This window comes from Orbicella franksi, chromosome 15 (genome assembly GCF_964199315.1).
Source record: "Orbicella franksi chromosome 15, jaOrbFran1.1, whole genome shotgun sequence".
NCBI classification, from domain to species: Eukaryota; Metazoa; Cnidaria; class Anthozoa; order Scleractinia; family Merulinidae; genus Orbicella; species Orbicella franksi.
Window position 1 is genome coordinate 21,290,860 of NC_138159.1, and position 18,024 is coordinate 21,308,883.

The 18,024-nt window shown below is 37.5% G+C and overlaps 2 protein-coding genes across 2 annotated transcripts; both read right to left on the reverse strand.

Moving 5' to 3' along the window:
• Positions 1-4,171: 4,171 nt before the first annotated feature.
• LOC145469641 (uncharacterized) lies at positions 4,172-9,780 on the reverse strand. The gene is made up of 7 exons (XM_081453399.1): positions 9,225-9,780; positions 7,052-7,170; positions 6,544-6,613; positions 5,830-5,946; positions 4,929-5,117; positions 4,566-4,676; positions 4,172-4,396 (listed from the first exon to the last, which is right to left on the reverse strand). Exons 1-7 carry the CDS (start codon positions 9,402-9,404, stop codon positions 4,220-4,222), a joined length of 963 nt encoding a protein of 320 aa, XP_081309525.1. The 5' UTR covers positions 9,405-9,780; the 3' UTR covers positions 4,172-4,219.
• A 1,263-nt stretch (positions 9,781-11,043) lies between these two features.
• LOC145470090 (protein Wnt-3a-like) lies at positions 11,044-16,749 on the reverse strand. The gene is made up of 4 exons (XM_081453916.1): positions 16,423-16,749; positions 16,053-16,300; positions 12,116-12,381; positions 11,044-11,682 (listed from the first exon to the last, which is right to left on the reverse strand). The coding sequence occupies exons 1-4, from the start codon at positions 16,485-16,487 to the stop codon at positions 11,212-11,214; spliced, it is 1,050 nt and encodes a 349-aa protein (XP_081310042.1). The 5' UTR covers positions 16,488-16,749; the 3' UTR covers positions 11,044-11,211.
• Between the last annotated feature and the right edge of the window lie 1,275 nt (positions 16,750-18,024).

Below are 18,024 nucleotides of genomic sequence, written 5' to 3' on the forward strand. Positions count from 1 at the left end.
TCACAAACCAGTCAATCATCCACTCTTGAAATAATTAATTCAAAGCAATTGACACAATTGTAATGTTTCTTATTTTGAAAATTGAAAGACCTAGAAAAAAAAACATTGTACAGTTTTGGAAAATATCCATACCCACACCAAGGAAGGAGTAAGAAGTCAGGTCATTGAAAATCCTAGAGGTGGGGGCTCCAACAACAAAAAATTAAGGGAAAATGTGAAGCTAAATTGGATTTCTTTCCGCAGGGGTTGGAAGGAGGAGGTCAAATAAATAAACCTTCTGTTGATGGGTATGGTTATTTCCTGAAAAAATGCATTTTACTGATTTTAATATTTTACAAATGACCTGGGCTGATTCATGTTAGCCTGTAAAGTTTCGGTTTTGTGCTTGTTTGCTTGTTTTGCACCAGAAACTCTTGCAATTAAGCATCTCTCAGAAGTGTAACAGTAGATTGTAAAAGTGTTGTAATCCAAGACTCCAAAGAAGTAACTTATGGATTACCTCAATGTAACATTTAGGAAAGGTATAAGAAAGCCCTTTGACATAATTTCAAGAACATTAAAATGTCTTGAAATGTTTATTTCTAGAAATTTGTTCTAGAAAAAGGCAGATCTAACAGATAATTTACAGTCAATGCCTGTAGCTTGTGGCATTTTCACAATTTGGTAGTTTAGTGAAAAACTTTAAAACACTCATTAATGTAAGGTTTTAGTTAGTTAAGTTAAGGTTGGAATAATCAGGTTTTGATGATGACTGTAAAAGTATATTGTAGGACATTAGGTGTTAATACTTCCCGTACGAATGGTTAGTTATGTCCACATTGTCTTTTTAATAAGTTGTTTTTAAAGAAGGAACCCTTATAAGGTGTTTGTTAAAGTAGCATTAAGTTCCATACATACTTGGTGTTTATTATGATTGTTTTTCTTCATTTGAAAAGGTGACAATGACTTACAGTTATTTTTAGCAATTTTTAAGAAAAAGCATTATTTTGAAAAATTGTCATGTTTCATATAGAAATAAAATGGGAATTCATGTCATGCCACAAAATATTTTAGGAGACAATTTAGATTGACTAATTGAAAAATAAAATTACTAAAAAAATTTGCTATTTGATTTGAAACAGGTTTCAATGAGACCTGGTAGAAATTATGTTAAATCACCTTTTCTTATGGAGAGTCACATGGTTATATTGGGAGGAATATTTTGCCGCCTGGGGATGCATTAAGTCCTGTTATTTGTGGCCAGTTGTTACTGGCGTGTGTCAAACACACATGTTTAGCCTTTTCAAGAAATATGTGCCAAAAATCTTGAAACTTATTTAAGTTATTCATTTCTCAATATTAAGAAAATTGGCAAGAGTTGAACAACTAATGAGCTTACTAAGGTTTGTGATGCTCGAGGGGCTTTCATTAAAGTTTCATCTTTTTTGGTGCATTTAATTTCTGTTTGTTAATTTCAATACCCTTGCTGAACCTCTCCACATAAAGAATGAGATGAAAATGTTTAATTTTAGTTGCAATTGCAGTTTCTGGAGGAAGAATAATTTTGTAATTAGTTGCTTTGTACTTTCCCAATTATCTGGGAATGAATGCCAAATGAGTGAGCAGTTTATTGCAGTACAATGTATTAAGAAATTAAAACACGGTGGGATGGTAAAACTTGGTGAAAAACCATATTTTGTTTTATTTGAATATATATAAAGTACTTGTCTGGGCATTGAGACAGAGAGAACCAATAGAACTTTATAAAACTTTTTCTGAAATATTCTCATTACTGACACCATACATTTCTTCTTCTTTGAGATTTTACTAATGTCATAATGAGAATTAAGAATGAAGAAGCTCCAGTGTTGGAAATTAAGGAATACAATCAGAGAAGTTCACTGGTTCTAGAGAAGTGAGGTATTGTCATAGGTTAGGTAGAATTGGCAAAGGAAATTTAGATTCCTGATGGTGCCTGCATAGAATGGAAACTCTTATGTTTCAAGTTAACCCGTTCCTATCAACAGAAGACTGAGTTTAGAAATTGAAATCAAGTTACATCCAGAATATTTCCAAGTGCTGTCGCATCCTCATTCCATGTTGCACTACCTTTGCTCAATGCCTCTTGAGTGAATAACAGTATTTCAATATTATTGTTACTTCTCATGGCCAGAGTACTTCTCTGATTGGAGTTCGTCTCCCAGACAACTGGTTTTAGACATATTTAACATCGTATGGGGTTAGCTATAATATTTATTTGTATTTAAATACTCATAGTCCAGGGAATTATTAGGACTGCATGTTCCAAATGTATGGAAAAGGACTTAGAGCTGGTGTTCAAATAATGTAATTTTGTCAGGATTCAACAATGGATGATTTAAGTAATCTAGGAAGGGCTGGCAATTTAATTTGCTGACCACATGTTTTCTTTTACTTGAGTTTTGCAGGATGTAGTTGATGTATTCACTGTGAAGGAAGATTGATTGATTGATTCTTCATAGAATAAGCATCTTGCAGAAATTTAACCAATTTTTCAGGATGTTTTTTTGACTATGCCTTCTTGGCTTCTTGTGGGACTAAGAAAGTCTCAGGCTTGGAGAGAAAAAAATTAGTCTCACCATTATGCAAAGTCTTGAATTTACCATCCCTACAGTAAGCTGCTCCTTTTCAGGAGTTTTTTTTTTTTATTGATATTACACCTCTAACTGGTTATCTTATGATTAAAGGCCATAATGTATGGTATGTTATACAACTCAATGTTAAGTTACAAATCAGATATTTTTTTAGTGACGACTGTCAAATTGGTAACTCTTAAACCAAAGGCATTTTTGCCTACATGATGGCAGAATATTAAATATATGACTAGGTCAACAATTGAATTCTAATGACTGGGCAATTCAGTGACAAAGGGGTCAAGTTGGAGGTATAGTTAAGAAGTTTTTACTTGCAACAAATGGCCCTAAGGGAAACAGTGAGTTTTGTTTCTTCAAGACCCTCAGTGTTCTCCAAAGCAAAACCAAGGGAACATTGAGGTCACATTCTTACTTTGTTATTTTGTTTTCTTGGCGTACCTGTAAACAAGCTGGTGCATCCTGTAGACTCTGCTTATCAAGTCTATGGGATGCACCGTTACCATAGCTAAGTGTGTGTCCAAGTAAAATAAACTATGTCCATGTCTATCAGAAAACAAAACTCACTGTTTCCCTTGGGGCCAGTCATTAAGTGTTTTGTTATACCTCCCTACTCAAAAATAGAATAAACTGCAAAAAAATAATTGCTTGACACCAGCAGGTCCACAAATTTGCCATGGTTTCAAGGTGCATGACATGATCACGTGCAAATTGAAAGTTCAAGTTTCCCCAGGGAGTTAGTGAGTTTTGTTTGCCCTAGGGAGTGAGTGAGTTTTGACCCATGACATGTGACACATTCTCCAGTCGGAAAGCGTATTTGAGGTGGGAGGTACAACAATCAAGTTTGTTTGTACCACTACCAATGATCCTGTATGACAAACAACTGCCAATGATCTTGTATGATTATATTAATTGTCTGACCTGTTCTCTTTTTTTATTTTTGTAACAAAATATGAGAAAACTTTATTTGTAACTTTTTTTATAATTGAACAATCAATTCAACAGGTTAAGTTTTCTGTTTTATTTTCTTGATAGCTCATACATGTACAAATGTCAGAGTCTAGATTATTATTTTTCCGTGATTTTAAAATAAATTCTTTTTAAGTACATAAATCATTGTACTTTTTTTGTTGTTGTTATATAAACACCAATGAAATACCAGGTGAGCCTTTGTGCGAAAACACGATATCTTGACACATCCAAAAAGATCACTGTTACTATGGTTGCATAATGAAATGTGGCTTTTGAAGCAAAAGTGAAATGGCCTGGTAATACTCATTTTCCTGTGGAGTGTTGAAAAATATTTCACTCATTCACTGTGCACATTCATGAAACATTTTCACCACTCAAAGAGAAATTTTGTATCGCGGTTCAGCCACGTGATATCCTCAATTTATTGTATAATGCAGCTATGCCTATTGCAAATCAAACTTGTATCACTGTTATTCCTGTATTATGGTAGCAATGGGGAGGAGACAATCCCACTGCGTGCACAAATTTTGACAAAACTCATATGCCTGGTAGACTTTTACCTGCCTTTAACATATTGTAACTTTTTCGTCTTGTAGTTTCAATTTTTATGCTCATTTACATGTCACACGGCCACCCCCCTAGTATGTTGCTGCAAATCTTTCCTGTAGATATCCCAGAGACGTTATAGCTTCATACTTGTTTGAACCATCCAGAGACTCAATCATCACTTCATTGTCGGGATGAGCAAAGAAAGCCAGTGATCGACGCACAGTCCTCTGCTTTCTTTCCTCATCTGGAATAAGTACCCTGTGTTTCTGAAATAAAAATACCCGGCTACATCAATGCATAAATTTGGTTAGAAGCACAGTGTTGTGTAAAACTGCCATGGGTGCATAACTTTTAGGGTGAAATGTTCAGAACTCAGTGAAGAATCAACAATACTGGCAAGGAGATGTAATCTTAGGTGAATGAAGTTTTACTTACAGTGGATCTAAGTTTGTCAGCTGTCCAACGTTGCATCAGATCTCCAATATTGACAAGCACAGTTCCAGAAATAGGCCTTGCAGGGGTGTATGCCCCATTCACTGGCAGGACCTGTGAAGAGAAATGTCTCGTTCTTAGTTACATTAAGACACATGATTACAGGTTTTGTTTGCCTCTAAAGAGCAGAAATTAATAGGATACTGGGAGATGTCAAGTCTTTTGCAGTCTTTCCATAATAATATGGTCTCACTATCGAACACTATATCTCCTACATTTGGTAGTATAACATCTCTCACCACATAATTTTTCAGGTGCTTTGTGGTATGCATATGATAACAGATTTAAGACTGTACCATTGCTGACCTCTAATCCACCAACACTATCCTGAAACAACAATGTTATGCTCCCATAGTCACTATGTTCCCCACATCGCACTTGCTCTGGCTTGATAATAGACTCCTCAGGGAGGGGTGGGTAATATAACAGTCGTAAGGCAGTTGGATTCCCTGATGTACCAATGGAACCATGCACTTGTGCAAGCCACTTAGGGTCCTAAGAAGCAGAGGTATATCGAAAATCAGGGGAGAACCACAGGAACAAATCTAAAATGGTTTTCAGCCTTAGATATCTAAGGATTCCTACATGATTATAAAGAGCATTCTTATAGTCTTGAGAAAGCACAACATGGCATGACAGTTAACATATTGCAAACTATTCAAGTCTCAAAGTCTAAAAATTTTATCAGCAACTGCTGACTCGATCATATCTCACTGGATAAAAGTTTACTCCAGTTATATTGTAAATAATGATAATAATGATAATGATGATGATAATAGTAATAATGACTAAGTAAATAACCTTTATTAATGTGGCCTAATACACTAAGCTCATCGCAGTATTGTAAGCATTGCTATTTTTCAGGTATTGCCACAAACAAAAAAATAAAGCAAAAACTTTAAGATATAAAATAAGTATATAATATTAAAAAAGTTTATAGTGCGACTTTCCATGAAATGATCAAGTGTGCTTTACATCATTAGAATTAAAACTATAATCCTGAAAGACTTAAATTTACAATGGTTGCTAACAAATTCAAAACATGTTGATAGATAAAAAATTCAATAAAAACTTAATAAAAAAAGTTAATATATCAATAAAAAGCTAACCTAACGTAAGAGGTATTTAGAAGCTGCTTGAGGTGACTGATAATAAAGTAATAGCAGTAATATACAGCACTATACAGATACACTATATGAACAAGTACCTGTAACTTGAGCCCGATACCAACAACATCAAGAATTCTGAAAGTTAGATTTTTACATTTGTTGAAAAATGATGTGACCGTGGGTCTGAAGTCTGGAACCTGCTGATCTGGCCATTTCTACAGATAATTTAAAGGTATATTGTTAACAATTAGATTGTAGATGTCCTATGCTCCTCCCAGGACCATGGGGTTAAGTAACTAGTAATAATATGCGCTATCCAGGACATCTGTCAGTCATTGCATAATTATCAATAATTAGGAGAAGTTAGATGCTGATCACTTCTGAGAATGATTTATGTCCTAATTATTATAACACATAAATCATTCCCAAAAGTGATCAGCATCTGATTTCTCCCAACAATATTATGCAATGTCAAGCAGACAGTAAGTTACTGAGATTAATTAACAGAAACTCATCATTCAATTCTGGTTATCATGTCTTGATTTATTTTGAGTTTTTAACTCCATAGACATGGAAAAAAAAGTGATTTCTTCTAAGTTCTGCTTGGAATCATGGACTCTTGATTAGCTTAACACAGTTATACCAATACACATTAGATCTGGAAGTTGAATAATGTTACAAATCAGTTTGAATGCCTCACATTCATCACAAAAGTTGCAGATCAACTTGATAATTGTCTTTAACAAAAACCAAGCAAGGGTATTGCACTAAGTAGTAATAATGTTTGGAGTTTCTAATGTAATATCATATACCTGTGACTCATCTTCAAGTTCGCAAACATTGTAGGCTTCCTTTAAATCCCCTGGTCGTTGAGGATTTAGACTGTAAGAAAAAGTGACATATCTAAATTGTCCATCTTAGGGTTACTCCCAGCATTAAATTTGCTGGTACCCATAAATATACCTGGGCAGAGAGAGGCAATGAGTGCCTAAGAACACAACACAACACTAGTCACTTTTCTGGTAAATTATGTCCTATTCTAGACCAAAACTATCTGATTCTTTATCCTATCCCGGACTTAACTGCCTGAAAATCATACCCTTCACAGGGGCACATTACCCCATATAGCTTATGCAAGGGAGTACCTCCCCCCTTGGGAGAAACACCTAGACCCCACCTAAGGAATTAGTAATAATAAAACTGATCTAAACCACAAAGGCAGTACTGAAGAACAACGATTAAAAGGTGTAATGAAACTCCAGTAGATCATAGAAAGAAATTAATAAAAGTAACATTTAACAGCAATGTCACATTGGTTACCTTTCTCTCTCAAGGGAAACCCAACCAAAATTTCTTCCATCACTAGGTCGAGTGAATTGTTTTTTGACATCTGTTGGGAGATGAAAAAATCCATCCCCTACCCTGCGGACTTCTGAAATCTAGCAATGAATATAGACTATGTGTCACTAATGAAGGCATGTTGACACAACAACCCCAGGGAAGAGGTGTTTTCGAAAACATCTCTAAAAGGTACCAGAATCTACATCTGAAGTAAAAAGTTCCACCCCATAAGGTACCAATGAATTCTATTTTCTTAAATGAGAGAAATGAGTTTACAGGTATAGCTAGCCAAAAGCAAAGTACAAAACTGATTTCCTGAAATATTTTAAGACCCACAAAAATCTGGCTCACATTCAGTGAAAATTGCTTATTTTTGGTTGGATATTATGTCACTCCTTATGTAACAACTGTACGCAATTCATGTGGAGCAGACCCTGGGGTGGGGGGGGGGGGAGGGGTACTATACAAAGTTCTATACAGGGAGGCTGTCCCGAGATCCAACTCCTTACCCTTTTGTATACCATTTTGACAGAAAACGTACCCTTTTCACATACTTTCATAACTGACCTATATTATGAATAAATCAGCAAAAAAGTAAGTCTTCTTGTCATTTTCATGTAGTGCCTAATAAATGAAATGATACAGCCATAAGGTGCGTCTGTTCAAAATATCTTAATGAAAGGCCCTTTCAAATAACTAAATGACAGATTTCTCTACCCTTTAATAGGCCTCAATTTGAGAAATCGCTAGTACCCTTTAATAAACCCGAAGCCTGAAAAAAGTACCCCTTTCGGGAGAAGCCTTCCTGTAAAAGCGATTATAGGGAGTATATCAAACACAATACTCATGCACCTAAAATGTATCATGGCATTTCAAAGGCCGGGGGAGTGGGTGGGGGGGAGGCACTCCCATATATGGGCTATATATTCATCTGCCACGGGATAGGGTAGGGTTTTTGAGGTTCACAATCCTTACATAGGGTATTGTTTTTGTCCCTGTTGGTGTTTTGTTCCCAATGTAATCCTTAGATAAGGTACCTAAATTGTATCAGCTAAAATTCCAGTGCATAAATGCTCGGCTAAACGTATAACAAGTGATCTGTTAAAAATGAACTGTATGTCCAAGGTTAATTACAGAAACAAAATAAAGTTGAGCCTTCCACACTATTCTTAGTTTTTGTTTTTCCCTTCAATAGGGTGTCATTTTGGGGGTATGGGCCTAAATAGGGCGTCATTTTTCATGTCCTTCATCCTTAAATAGGGTCAGGGTTTAAGACCCTCTGCAGCACACACCTATCCAAAATTTATGGAAGTACCCCCCCCCCCCTCCCAGTTCCATGGATGTCAAAAAGGAGTGAAATTGCCATCTATTTTATGATCTCTGCCCGCTACTCTTATGGGTCATTCTCCCTATTCTTTGGACAAGATTGCAAAATCAGCCGCCTACTCCAGTAAATGAAACCACCTACTGGAAAATCAGGGATAAAAAAACACATGCCCAATGTATGTCTGATTTGGCTTGTTACTAACTCTCGCATTATTTTTTTTCAAATCAATTTTCAAAAACAGTAAAAAATACTTTCATGGCATCCTTAAGCACAAGTCCACGCGGTACTAATTTAAAAGAGGGTCGTACCTGCAGGGGGATTCTCGTGATGCGTGATTAGCTGATATATTTTCGTGATCTGTAACTTGAAGGTTTTGCGTGACCGTGAAGAACTTGTCGAAACTTTAAAATTATTACCACCATTTTCGAGCTACCGTGATTGGCCAACTTTTTTTCGCGTCGCACAACGCGGAAAAAAGTTGGCCGTTCACGGTAGCTCGAAAATGATAGTAACCGATATTCACGATTTCACCACTTTGTTCTGCGTGATTTTGAAAGGCGAGTCCTCCGGAAGATTTATTGCGACAGAAAAAATCAAACGTGACCTTTGTATATTTATAGCAACGTCTCGTAAGGCATCGGTACTTAGCCTTTCACGATTTTGCTTTCTTCAAACACTCTTGCTAGCGTAAGAGTAGGTTATTAAAAACAGTACCTTACTTGCTTGATTCGGGAAAATGAACTATCCGTGATTCGCTATTTTTCCGATCGTGAACCGTGCCAGAGGACCCCCCTGTACGGCCCTGTTAACTCCTTTTACACTCACCTCCGCATCAGATATTCCGTGCTTTGTTAAATATACAAACCCAATCGTACTAAAAGCCGTGTATATTTTTTCAGCTAGTAACTTAACGGAATCTTCATCGAGGGAAGGGGGGTTCTGACAATTTAAACCCATAATACCAAAATCAACGACTGGTATTACTCCATCAGCAGCATCAGCCATCTTGATCTGGTGCGGCGAGATGTGGTGAAGACCTTTTCCGACGAGCCTGAGGTACAAAGTGAAGACCTACACCTCTGTATTCATACGGCACACATCCAAAAGCCTCAATCTCTCCTCGACGCCTGAGTGCATACCTGTGGTTATTGTTGTTGTGTTTGTTTTTCAGACGGGGAGAATCCGCTGAGCGATATGAATGCAGGCGCAAGGCTCTAGAGTTTCCGGTTAAAACCAGGAGCTCATAACCCTGCTAAACCCTTATATCAAATTAAAAGTTATAGCGCTGGCTATAAACTATATCAAGAAAATGAAGTGAAATGAATTACCGAATTTTTTTCACGACCTCTAAATGCGATAAAATGTTTAAGCAAGCAACCGGAACGATGATTGCTGGTACACGTTGGATCAATAGTGATCCAATCGGCTTTACATATAAGATGAAGAATACAAAAGCAAAAACCGACACAACGTAGGATGATTTTTTGAAGGTGTACTATATTTCGGCTGGCCAAACCAGCCTTCTTCATTGCCTGAAGAAGGCTGGTTTGGCCAGCCGAAATATATATAGTACACCTTCAAAAAATCATCCTACGTTGTGTCAGTTTTTGCTTTTGTATTCTTCATCTAAATGCGAGCGTCTGAATCACTTTTCCGTGCGCCACGAAAGACCACCGAAAATAAAATTAAATAAATAAAAAAACACTGAAACTGCCAACTTCTCAGGCTAGCTGGTTAAAATCTATTTTCAAGTTCATGGATTTTTTCCCGCCCCCTAAAAGCGATTTTATCTATCTTTTTTAAACTCGATCGGTCAGTCAGCCAGTCGCCCAGTCGGCCAGTCAGCCAGTCAGTCAGTCGGCCAGTCAGTCAGTCGGCCAGTCAGTCATTTAAGTGAATAAAAAGTATGAAACATTGGGGAAAACAAGACTGCACTGCATGGCTTACCTGCAAAGCAGCAAGTTTTATTTTGTAAGTTTGACGAGAAAACTGCTTTTAAAAAATGTCCCAGAAATTTCTGTGTTTCCGTCCGTTACGAGGTCATGAAGTTCACCTGACAGACCCTGGGCCTACCTCCAAAACGGTTGTATATTTCGCTGGGGTTGTTTTTGTGGCCGTCTACTCTCCACCTCACCTTCTCTTTCAACGCTCACAGACCAACATTGAGAAAGTTGATAAACTACCTACTTTTCTCCCAAATTTTGTTTATTTTATATCTAAAAACAAGTGTCTTATTACAAGATTCTTTTGCTGTTTTTTTATGATACAATATGTACATGTCAACTTAATCCACCATCTACCTTATAAAACAAAACAAATTAACAATTTTCTATAACGTTGTTCATGTTTATTGGAACCTGCTATTCTTGCCTACGTAGTTCTAGTAATTAACAACTATATATTTTGGATTTTATTAAAACCGTTTAATCTGATATGGTTAATGAAAATTCTCAAGAACGGCTCAACCATGATGTAATCTCTCCCCCAACCCATCTTTGCTAGATTTATAGTCCACTTTGATATGGAAATCTCTGTTAGCCTTTGGCTTAACAGTTCGCATCTTAACTTATATTATCTATAACTTAAGTTTAAGTCGCATTCGGGCTTTCCCTGTCTTTTTGTGGAACATTGTATTTGTGACCAAAGAAGGCTTTCTGTATCAGGGAAACACCTAAAATCTCACAGTTGACCGCTAAATCCGAATGCCGGCGATAATGTTAGCTATTCAGAACGAATTTACGAGAAGTCGCTCGAAATATCTACAAGTTAACAAAAATATATTTTACAGTTTTTCTGTCCTGGCTTAGAAAAATTACTTACAAGTGTACATGTTCACAATCTCCTTACACTTCTGACATTTCACTTGACAACACCAAAGAAATATACAATTGCAATTTCGTGTAACCTTGACCTGCTGAATGTTGTGGCCACGCCCACAACACAACAACTCACAACCGTCGATTCCAGAAGAGGAAATGTTGCACTCACGACCCGCAGTCCCGAGGGTTCCCTCGCTTGCATCAGCGTCACAGTAATTGGGTGATGGTTGGTAGTATAGTAAGTCTGCATCTGTAGGTCGCTTTAAGTGAGTGTTTCTTGGCTTCAGTCTTTCTTTTCCTCTCCTGTTCAGTTTGATAATCATTTCCGCTGCACTGTCGTACTTTTGTTTAAGATGATCACCGACTTGACGGAAAGAAGGTTGTTGCATCCAACACGTTTTCAAGGAGCATGAGCCGGATAAACCATGGCATTTGCATTTTCGCCATATTAATTTCGACAGCGCCTGATATAAAATTAAAAAATAACACGAATTTACGCGCCATCTTAAAATAACAAGCTTTTCTAGCTGAAATTAGTAATGTTATTTAGCCTGCCATTAATCACATTTATAGCGGAAACCGTAGTCATTTAAGTAAGTGTATTTCAAATTAGTTAATTCCCAATTGTGGCCATAATGGATAGCTATTTCCGCTATCTCAAGTGAGACATTGCCATCTTGAATCTGAAAACCTGAAGAAACCGTGTTACGTCGTACTTGCAAAAAGCTACATTCAGTTTTTGCTATTTTTCACGATAAAGCTTTGTTCTAAACATGTACATGTATTTCCATAAAGAGAAATTAAAAATTAGTTTCTTTACTCCTGGGAGAGAGTGCAGCGAAACGAACAAAAAACATAGAAACGAAAAAGGATGAAATTTCACAGAACATTATTTACCTTCCTTCCCGCTTTGCTGTTGTGTCTGTTCATGACAGCTCGTGGACTGTTTCCTCTGGCTCGAGCGTCAGTGAACTGCTCTGAAAACCAACTTCCAAACTTGATGTTACTACTACAACCTGACCAAGTCCAACCCTTCTGTGTTGCGCCACTCAATGAACGGTCACAGTCACAACTCTCAGTATCGCCAGCGCTACAGGAGGCCGTGACAGCATGGGCGACACCAGCTGCTGTAATGGCGTGTAGATAAGCTGACTCTGGACTTGCTAGGGAGGCAATAAATAACGTATCATAAAATTCTTAGGGGAAGGACCTCCAGATTTCATAGTCCCACTTTAAAGTAACGCTTCTGCTAATTAATTAGAAAATGACTTCAACTGACCAAACGCGCTCAGACAAGAAACCTGATTGGGTGAATTGTTAAATCCCTGCTGAACGTATATACCGGGCGCTTAAAAGTATACATCAAGGAATATGCGGGACTTAAAGGAGGTTAACATATACAACGAACTGACCGTACTTGGCGGGACAAACGTTGGTGGCATATTAAAATGACCGTGCAAAAGAAAACAGTTTTACTTAGAATTCTAGGGGCAGCTCTAAATTAAAAATATTGCAAGGTAACCTAACTGTGGAATGTGCGAGGAATGCACAGATTCTCGTTTGCCAAGGTTGGCATATTTCAGTGAGGAATAATATAATTCTCTCCATACACTTACAAGCAGGCAAGTAAACCTAATATGCTTGTTAGGACCACTAGGCACGTGGGTTTTTTTTCCATCCATTCCTTTTCGAAGTTAACAGTCAATCTTTTCCAGTTCTTAGTACAAAACACGATGTCGCATCGTCTTCATGTGGGTATTCCATAAAAGCAAACAAATTTACATTTCGTTCAATCAGCGGATGAGAGTTTAGTTAAAAAGCTAAATTGTTTTCTTAGGTAAAATGTTATGACACGAACTTCGCTCTTGAGATGTTGTAACAATCTTTTTGACAAAAAGACAACACTACAAGATGTTTTTTTGTCGAACAACTTCGGTATTCAAGTTCTCATGGAAAAGGTTTAGATTCTCCAGACTAGTTTAGGTTATTTGCGGTTTGCGGTTTTACTTCAGCATGGTCCAGTATGGGAGCAGTATGAGAACCTAGTTTTCTTAGCCATTACTAAAGCCGGTATAAATTTCTCCAGAAATGAAAACGGTCCATGTTATGATGTTATCAGTTTCTTTCAAGACGCTCCGGTCTTCGCGCACAAAAAGTTTCACATGCATTCGAGCGAAAAATTCAATTCATTAAAGAGTTTTCCATAAGTCTTGTTTTTACTTTGTGATAACAGTTTTCAGTGGACTTATATTTCGTAATCAGTTCTCTTAAGATAACAAGAGGTAACCTTGGCCTGTTACAAATTTGTTTAGTCTAGCTGAGATAAATTTCAAGAATGCTGGGTAAGGACACGAAACCCCCAACAAACATAAACTTCTAACAAAAACAAACCTGCAACAAAAATAATAACTAGCATTTATTTAGATGATGCTACAATAAATTCAGTGCTAGATGTGCTGTCATATATGACAATCGTGCTTCTGGAAATTTCTGTTTTCTATCCACTGATAAAATTTGCCTTTGGAGAGAATACTTAAAATCTGTTGGATTGCATATTTAACCTTAATATTTGCACAAATCAGCTTTGGTTAGAACAGTACTACTCCGAGGAGCAGATGCTGAGAGAAAGCGACACTAGCACAAAGTACGAGAGGCAAGCAACTCCACTACAACCACCCTAGCACCTCCCCTATGTGGGAGCCCGGGTTGGACTCTACCGAGCCATCTCCGGGACACATCCAACCCCGACCTAATTTTCGTGGCGTTGTCAGTGCTCCTCAACGCTTTCGATGGACGAAAACCAATACCGTAATTGTCAATGATTAGCTAAATTGCATTCGAACTAAAGAGTAACTTTGAGTTAAGAAGTTGTTACGTTGAAAACTGAGACGGCGGTCAAGCTACCCTAACTATTAAATCACAGTACACAAGAGGCTGTCAAGTACTGTCTGAAGCCTTAGCAGCGCCGGTTATTTGCTGAGTGCTGCACGGAACGCTAGAACTAATGACACTATCTAGGACTGTGACCTGGAATGCGTAGTGTGCTGAAAACACGCTGATTAAACAACGAGAACTTTGGTTTACGGGCGCTATGGCCTTATCTATAGACTTTGATGTCCAGACTCAAGAATATTATAAAATTGTTAATTTTTACTAATTAAGTCTTGTGCGAATTTCTCGAGTAGATAACACTGCGACTGTTAAAGTGGCAAAAATCGTAACCACAGTATATTTCTAAGCTTTAGATCAACCAAAAATGTTAATTGAAACTTGCTTTCTTTCTAAAGAGACTGCATCGAGTATTCCGAGCTTATATCCAAGGTATGGCACAATTATGAAGCCCAGTCGAGGCACACAGCTATTGAGAGTCTCTAGTCCTGTCTTTTTGTTCGTTATTTTTAAGGTTCTTGAATGTTTTTTACATTCTTTTTTATGTGATACTTAATCGAATTTCGCACACAAATGAAATTGAGCCCTATATGCAGATATACTGTAAAATTACCGCTGTTTGTACAAATGTTCCTTTGTGTTTCTCTTCCTTTCAGTGAAGTTTAAACTTGACTAGGAGCGCGAAATTGAACACCAAAAAGACTCAAAATTACAACGTCTCGGTCACAGAACGAACACAACGTGCAATCCCGTACGCTGTAAATAGAATAAACATCTTGTCGAAACAGCCATTTCCCCAGGAAATTGAACTAATCGGTGACCGCACCTAGCTGTGCGGTATTTTCTTCAGACATGACTGAACACATATATAAAACCTTTCAGTTTTGGAGGCCGTGGAATTTTACAAAAGTGAATAAGTCTAACTTGCCTGAAGCTATTTACTTTGTCTTTTATCAGTGTTTTTCACTTGCAATAGCAATAATTTTGGGGTTTCCTTCCAATTTCAAGCCGTGGATTAGGGCAAATCAACTAATGCATTTTTCAGAACAAAATTTCAAAAGTTGGTCTTTTAAAAGAGGAATCATTTCATCACGTAACAGGTTCAAAATGTGATTGTGGTTCAACAATGCAGTGCTTGAGAACTACGAATCAGTTGATTGACTTCTCCAAACAGGACATCCTAGATAACTCAGTGTGGTTCACCATCGCAACTTAATGGTAATACCTTAAGTTTACAAGAAAAGTCAAAATACTAAAATTATTTTAGCTATAGAAAACTAACTGTTGTCCTAATTAAAAATCCTCTTCCGAGCAAGAGCCATAACAGTGTTACAAGACGATCGTGAAACCACAGTTCTGGCATCGCCTCAAAGTTTTAAAAATTTAATAGCTTTCCAAGTTGTTTCATTCGTCACGGTGACGAGTTGTTTTTCTTTCCTCTCCGATTTTTTATCGCTTCAAAGGGGGTTAAAAAAGCAACTTTTTTTCATCATTAGTTTCGTTAATAGTATCACGTCTTAACAGGGTCAGGGAAATTTGTAATCAGGTAAGACAAAACTTGCGCGCTATTTCGTGGCCTTGAAAATTTATAAAACTCTTTCTTCTGTAAACAATAAAAAAATCGGCCAATGTGTCATTTTCACACAACAAAAGCGACTTCAAGATCACAAGCGTAGCGCCTATGAATAAGGTATAAAGTTATTACCTTATTTCGTTTAACGGCCTACAGACACACAACTCAACTAACTGTTGATAAATGGAATAACTTTCACTCAATCGAGCGCCGCATGAGTTTTTAAAAGTGGACTGATAACCTTGTCTGCCCCAGCTCCTGACAAATAAACTCTCTATCGCTAAGAAAACGAAACCTCTTGGTTTAAGTAAACAGATCTTAAACCTGTCAACTCAGGGAATCATGTGTAATACTTTAAATCTAGACACTTACCTCGTTTCAGTATGGGATCGAATAGTGTACCTGATTCAGGCACAGCAGAACAATTCCATCGTCTCAAACGAAACTGAATCTGGCATTCTTCGACGGCTTCTTTCGCTCCCTTAGCGACACTAGCCATCAGAGTTGGGTGTCTCCGGCAGAGGTCTCTTTGTTTTGTGTTAAGCTGTGGAGTTGTAAAACACATAAGAGCTGCCTTCTTTGCCGGATCCGTAGAAAGTGGCGTGTGTGTCCCTAACGTCCTGGAAATAACAGACGAAGGAAAATCAGTTAAATTCCTCCCATTCCTCTTCACCGGCGATGTTTGAACAGGTTGACATGACTCAACAAAAACGAAGGTAAGTTAGCAATGAAAATTACTCACCACCAAACTGACTCGCTCTCTTTAGAGAAACATAAACAAATAACGAAGATCCAAAGAAACCTCATGTTCTTCGATTGATTAACCCGCCGCCGGCTGTCCAACGAAAATCGCTTTGGGTTTGGTTTTCTTTCCAGTTGAGGGAACCGCACGTTTTTTTTTTTGTTGCAATACTCTGTAGACGTGTCTTTTCCTAAATGCCTAATAAAAGGCTGGAATTGGAATTAACCAGGTGTCAACAGTTTAAGAGGGTGTCATTCAAACCAGCTAATAAAACCCGCATTCAAAAAGTGATTAAAACCTCCAACCCATCGAAATCAAGTCGCCCTGAAAATGACGCAATGTCGCCTTCATCGGAGCTTTTCAGAGAGCGCTCGAATTAATATCAAGCAAGCCCATTGTTCCGTTCAAATAAGGATTTATTATGATGTTTAATAGAATGAAATTTGGTCAATTTGTTTTAGGTGGCAAATATATCGTCGGTTCACTGCGCTGATTAAAAATACGCTTAAAAGAGTTCACACGATGGGTGAAATTATATCGATTTAATTGTCATTATCAGGAACGCTTTAAAACCAGAATCACTCCTTAGGGAATCAATGTGAGAAACGCAGGTTTATCGCTGAAACTGGGACTAACAAGACTTCATTTGTGATGGTTAAGTTTTCTCTCCCGCGAATCATTTTATCCCGATTTTCAGAAGCCGCCTGATGTCAAAATTTATCGGAAGTGCGTAGCTTGTCTTTTGTAGTGGGCGGAATTTGGCCAGCACAGAAAACAAACTGTTCGAGTAATTAGCCGTTTTCGACACAATATATTACATACCTTTCACAATCAATTAATTATAGCTATCCCAGAGCGATCACAATAGATATACGCTTTGTGCGGCCTCTGGGGGCCTTTAAGGAAGGAAGCCATTTGAAAAAGGAAATTTTAATTTGTAATACTGAGGACAAGAAACAGAATGGCAGTTCTCTTTATTTTCAGTTGTTCGCCTCCATCTTTTACGTGCGATTTCTGTTTGAAGTGATTTCTTTCTCGCCGTTGTCACGTAGGTGAGATACCGACAATTGCTTAATTCATTGCGACTTACAGTTATATCCTTGAAAGTTAATCAAACTCTTCTATAACCGGAATGATTATTCTAATAACTGTCTCGATTTTTGTCTGAAAACAGCACGGGCTGGTTTTCCTACTCACATAAAACGACGGAAAACCTTTTCAAAGCTTTTCTGTGATATTGACAACGAACAAATATTATCTCTCGGGGGTTTGCCTGTGACTTTGGAAGTAGCGCGGGTTTCGCAGACAATGTCAATGGCAGTGGCAGCTGGTTTTATAGGTACAGAACCTGTGGTGATATCATAATCCACGACAAGGTTTGGTTCATGCAAACTAAAGCTGTGTCAACATATCATCAAAAAAGTCTAGCGCAATCTATCGGGGATTTAGAATATAGTCGGTTTTGCCCTGTGTAAACATCGAAATAAAGCGGCTTACTTGAAAGACACAACAAATTAGTGCGAAAAATTGTTCACATTTTCTCAAAAAGAGGCCCTAAATGAAAACCGTAACGGACACTTCCTTTAGGAGGTTAAAAATTTA